At 42.8% G+C, this 2,506-nt stretch overlaps 1 protein-coding gene across 1 annotated transcript; it reads right to left on the bottom strand.

The window, feature by feature from the left end:
• Positions 1-1,454: 1,454 nt before the first annotated feature.
• Positions 1,455-2,223, bottom strand: LOC113424049 (olfactory receptor 6M1-like). Its single transcript, XM_087945964.1, is given in 3 exon segments — positions 1,455-1,601; positions 1,604-1,722; positions 1,725-2,223. Coding segments are annotated over 3 exon segments (765 nt in total).
• Positions 2,224-2,506: the final 283 nt, after the last annotated feature.

The raw sequence follows: 2,506 nt of genomic DNA, 5'->3' as shown, positions 1-2,506 counted from the left end.
TGTTGTGTGGACTGGTCTCTCTCCGTTCGAAGTCGGTTGACCTCTTCCTCATCGCTGTCGGACGGGGACTCTAGGTCTTCGTGGTGAGTTGATACCGGGTGTCTCTCTGAGTGAGGTGAGGTATCAGTGGTGAGTTTACGTGGCGGTGCGTTGGTGCGGCGCATTTGGGCTGCCGACTTCTTTGTTGCCTCCGCTGCCGAGGCTTCTTTAAGGGCATCGGTGAGGCTGATGTCCCCCTTAGCCATAATTTTGCTCTGGATAGCACCGTCTTCTAGGCCCAGAACCAGGCGGTCCCGGAGGGCTTCTTCTAAGTCTGCGAACCCGCAGAGGCCTCCTAGGTTCCGGAGGTCCGCGATGTAATTGGCAAGGCTTTCGCCCTTCCGTTGGTCCCTCTGGTAATATTCGTGTCTTCTTACTAGGGTTGGCACGGTGGGCGCGTAGTGAGCCCGTAGTAATGGCTCGAGGACGTCCCAGTCCATTTCTTTTACCTCTGCTGGCTTGGCAAGCGACTTTGCCATTTTAAACACGGTTGGTCCACAATGAGTTAGAAAGATAGCTCTTTTTTTGCCGGTTGTCGCATCTTTCAAATTGTTGGTTTCCAGAAACATCTGGAACCGATCCATGTAGGCCTCCCAGTCTTCGGTTTCTGGGTTGAATGGAGCGTGTGGTGCGGCACCGCTGGCCATGTTGCCGTTGATGGTGCGTGTTCGACCACGTGCTCTGTTAGTTGCTCTGTAGGTTAGTCAGCTCTTTGGTCTCCGGATCCCATCCTCGTCGCCAGTGTTAAGTATGGAGAATAACGGAGACCAGACATCTGACCAGTGACTTCAACTCTTTAATAAAGTGATAGAACATAACAGAGCAATGCTATGGGCAGCAGTAACCCCTTTATAGGGTTAGCTGCTGCCTTATTAACCAATGAAAATGTGCAAAAAGTTCAAACTACTGACCAATAAGGACAGTCCCGAAAGTGGCCAATCAGGGACTGGTTCTGGCCCAATCCCAAATTGTTGTATAAGGACCAATCAAGTGTGCAGGTTTTCAACCCCTAATTTGCATTTAGGTTATTCACTTTTATTGATTCACAACAGTAACTGCTCAAAGATCTCCCAAATATTAATTTATCCAAAAAAGCATGGTTATTTTGTACAAAAATAAGCAGAAATTGTTAATGTAAATATTGAAAAATTATAAAAAGGGATAATGAAAATGATGTTTGGTAAAAAAAATAAGTTTGTACCGAGCAGCATAGTGGAGTAGCGGTGAAGATGCTCACCTCCTTTTCAGAAGGTTAAGAGTTCAGTCCTAAGTAGAAGCAGATGTTTTTTCTCCTAAGGTGGAAAAAAACATCTGTTGTGAACTCAGCATGGCATCAGAAAGGACATTTGACAAGCAAACCCTCAGGTCCATCCAGTCATCTGTAATCCCAAATTATGGAATCATGTGCAATGGAATCAGATTCCCTTATAAGACATTTTCTTTAAAACATCTCTCAACCCCTCTTTCATCTGCTCATTCCTTAGACTGAAAATGAAAGGGTTCAAGAAGGGTGTCAGGATTCCAGAGAAAATGGCTAAGGCTTTGTTTAGGCTCATACTGTCATACTCTGAGATGGCCTCACATAAACAAAAATGGAGATTCCATAGCCCATGGAGACAACAGTGAAATGAGAGGCACATGTACTAAAGGCCTTCTTAGTCCCCTCTGCAGATGGAATTTGACAATGGTGCTAATTATGTAGATGTAAGATGTAGCAGTGAATGAGAGAGAACCAAGCAGTAGAATCAAGGATACCAGGAAGTCCACCAGCTCAATCATGGTTATATCTTGAAAGGCAAGATGTAATAAGGGAGCACTGTCACAGAAAAAGTGATTTATAACATTATGTCTACAATATGTTACCCTGGCTTTTAACATAGTAGATGAGAATACTGAGAAGAATCCACCAATCCAAGATCCAATCACTATCTTAACACAAACTTTCCTAGTCACAAAGATGGGGTATCTAAGGGGATAGCAAATGGCCATGTAGCGGTCAAAGGACATGGCAGTAAAAAGGATGAACTCTGTAGAACCCATGAAAAAATAGAAATATGATTGAGTGAAACAGCCAACAAAGGAAATTATTTTTCTTTCAGAAAGAAGATTGGCCAACATTTTTGACATCACAGATGTCGTCATGAATATCTCAATGGCAGATAGATTGCTGAGGAAGAAATACATTGCGGTTTGTAGACGGCGATCAATGCAAATCAATACAATTATAAGTGCATTCCCAACCACTGTCACTAGATAAATAAAGAGGAAAACTGGAAAGAGGATGATTTCCAAAATTGGTTCAAAGATAAATCCAAGCAAAAAGATTTCTCTGACACTGGTCACATTCTGTACTTCCATGGTACAGTTTCTAAAGGAAACAAAGAATAAACATTTTGAAACAGCCCATCATGAAATAATTCAGAAAGTCTATCAGGATGCCAGAGAAAATATTAATTCTTTGTTTATG

This window comes from Notechis scutatus, chromosome Z (assembly GCF_049901735.1).
Source record: "Notechis scutatus isolate UNSWTSFEM ecotype Mainland chromosome Z, rNotScu1.2, whole genome shotgun sequence".
NCBI lineage: Eukaryota > Metazoa > Chordata > Lepidosauria > Squamata > Elapidae > Notechis > Notechis scutatus.
The sequence above is the reverse complement of the archived record's forward strand: the minus strand, read 5'-3'. Positions and strand labels throughout refer to the sequence as shown.